This window comes from Phytophthora parasitica, assembly GCF_000247585.1.
Source record: "Phytophthora parasitica INRA-310 unplaced genomic scaffold supercont2.1, whole genome shotgun sequence".
Classification (NCBI taxonomy): Eukaryota; Oomycota; class Peronosporomycetes; order Peronosporales; family Peronosporaceae; genus Phytophthora; species Phytophthora nicotianae.
This window is the reverse complement of record NW_008634126.1, coordinates 3,627,674-3,628,511: the sequence shown is the minus strand read 5'-3', so window position 1 is coordinate 3,628,511 and position 838 is coordinate 3,627,674. Positions and strand designations below refer to the sequence as shown.

The 838-nt window shown below is 48.0% G+C and overlaps 1 protein-coding gene across 1 annotated transcript; it reads left to right on the top strand.

The window, feature by feature from the left end:
- Positions 1-530: 530 nt before the first annotated feature.
- On the top strand, positions 531-719 carry PPTG_20820 (hypothetical protein; the record flags this gene model as incomplete). Its single annotated transcript, XM_008893019.1, has 1 exon — positions 531-719. The coding sequence occupies one exon, from the start codon at positions 531-533 to the stop codon at positions 717-719; it is 189 nt and encodes a 62-aa protein (XP_008891267.1).
- Positions 720-838: the final 119 nt, after the last annotated feature.

Sequence of the window (838 nt, the reverse complement as noted above, 5' to 3'; positions counted from 1 at the left end):
CGAATGTTGCAAGTGGCCAAAAAGGCGAACAAAGAGTAGGGCCTTGCCGGAGATCGAATCCGGGACCTTAATGCCTCAATAGACGGGTGGGGGAAGTTGGCACGTACAAGCGAAATTCGTTATATCGAGGTGTCGTTCATCTTGGTTGCTGGATGTATTACAAGTACCATCAAATATAACTCGACAAATGGATGCTACATGCTTACACTAGCGAACGGGTTTGTAATGCATATTTTACATGTAAAATGTTTACCTAGTTTGAGATTTCATACGCGAAACTTCTTTTGGTTGGAAATAATCACCGGAAACAGACTTTTTGACCGCTAACTTGTTTTCAAACCTGTATCATGTGTCCAAATTGGCTAAACAACAGGAACAGGATGAAGAAACACAGCTGCAGAAAGCGGAAAATCGTGATGAAGTGCGCGAAAAGCTAGCTTGTGTCCCCACCAAAGATAGAGCTGTAAAAAAAGGAAACGATCGTCGCTAGGGTTTCCAGACACTTGGAGCGGCAGGCAGTGAAGGGAGGCATGCTCAAGCGCCGCACGACGTTCATCAAGCCTGCCCTGACACCAGAAAATAAGCTACAGCGTATGGAGCATGATTTATCGTTTATCGATGACACGACCAATGCATTCGAGCCTATGCGCAACACGGTCCATGTTGATGAGAAATGGTTCTATGCAGACCGTGACAAACGTACGTACCTGATTCGATGACGAGAAGCTCCCTCCCCGAGTGGCTGCGCAGTAGGACGGAGAGTGCAACACGAGGGCTGGTGGAGTATTGTGGGTCGTGAGGGGTGCGTGCTGGCGGCGCGACATGTGGGTGTGGATTT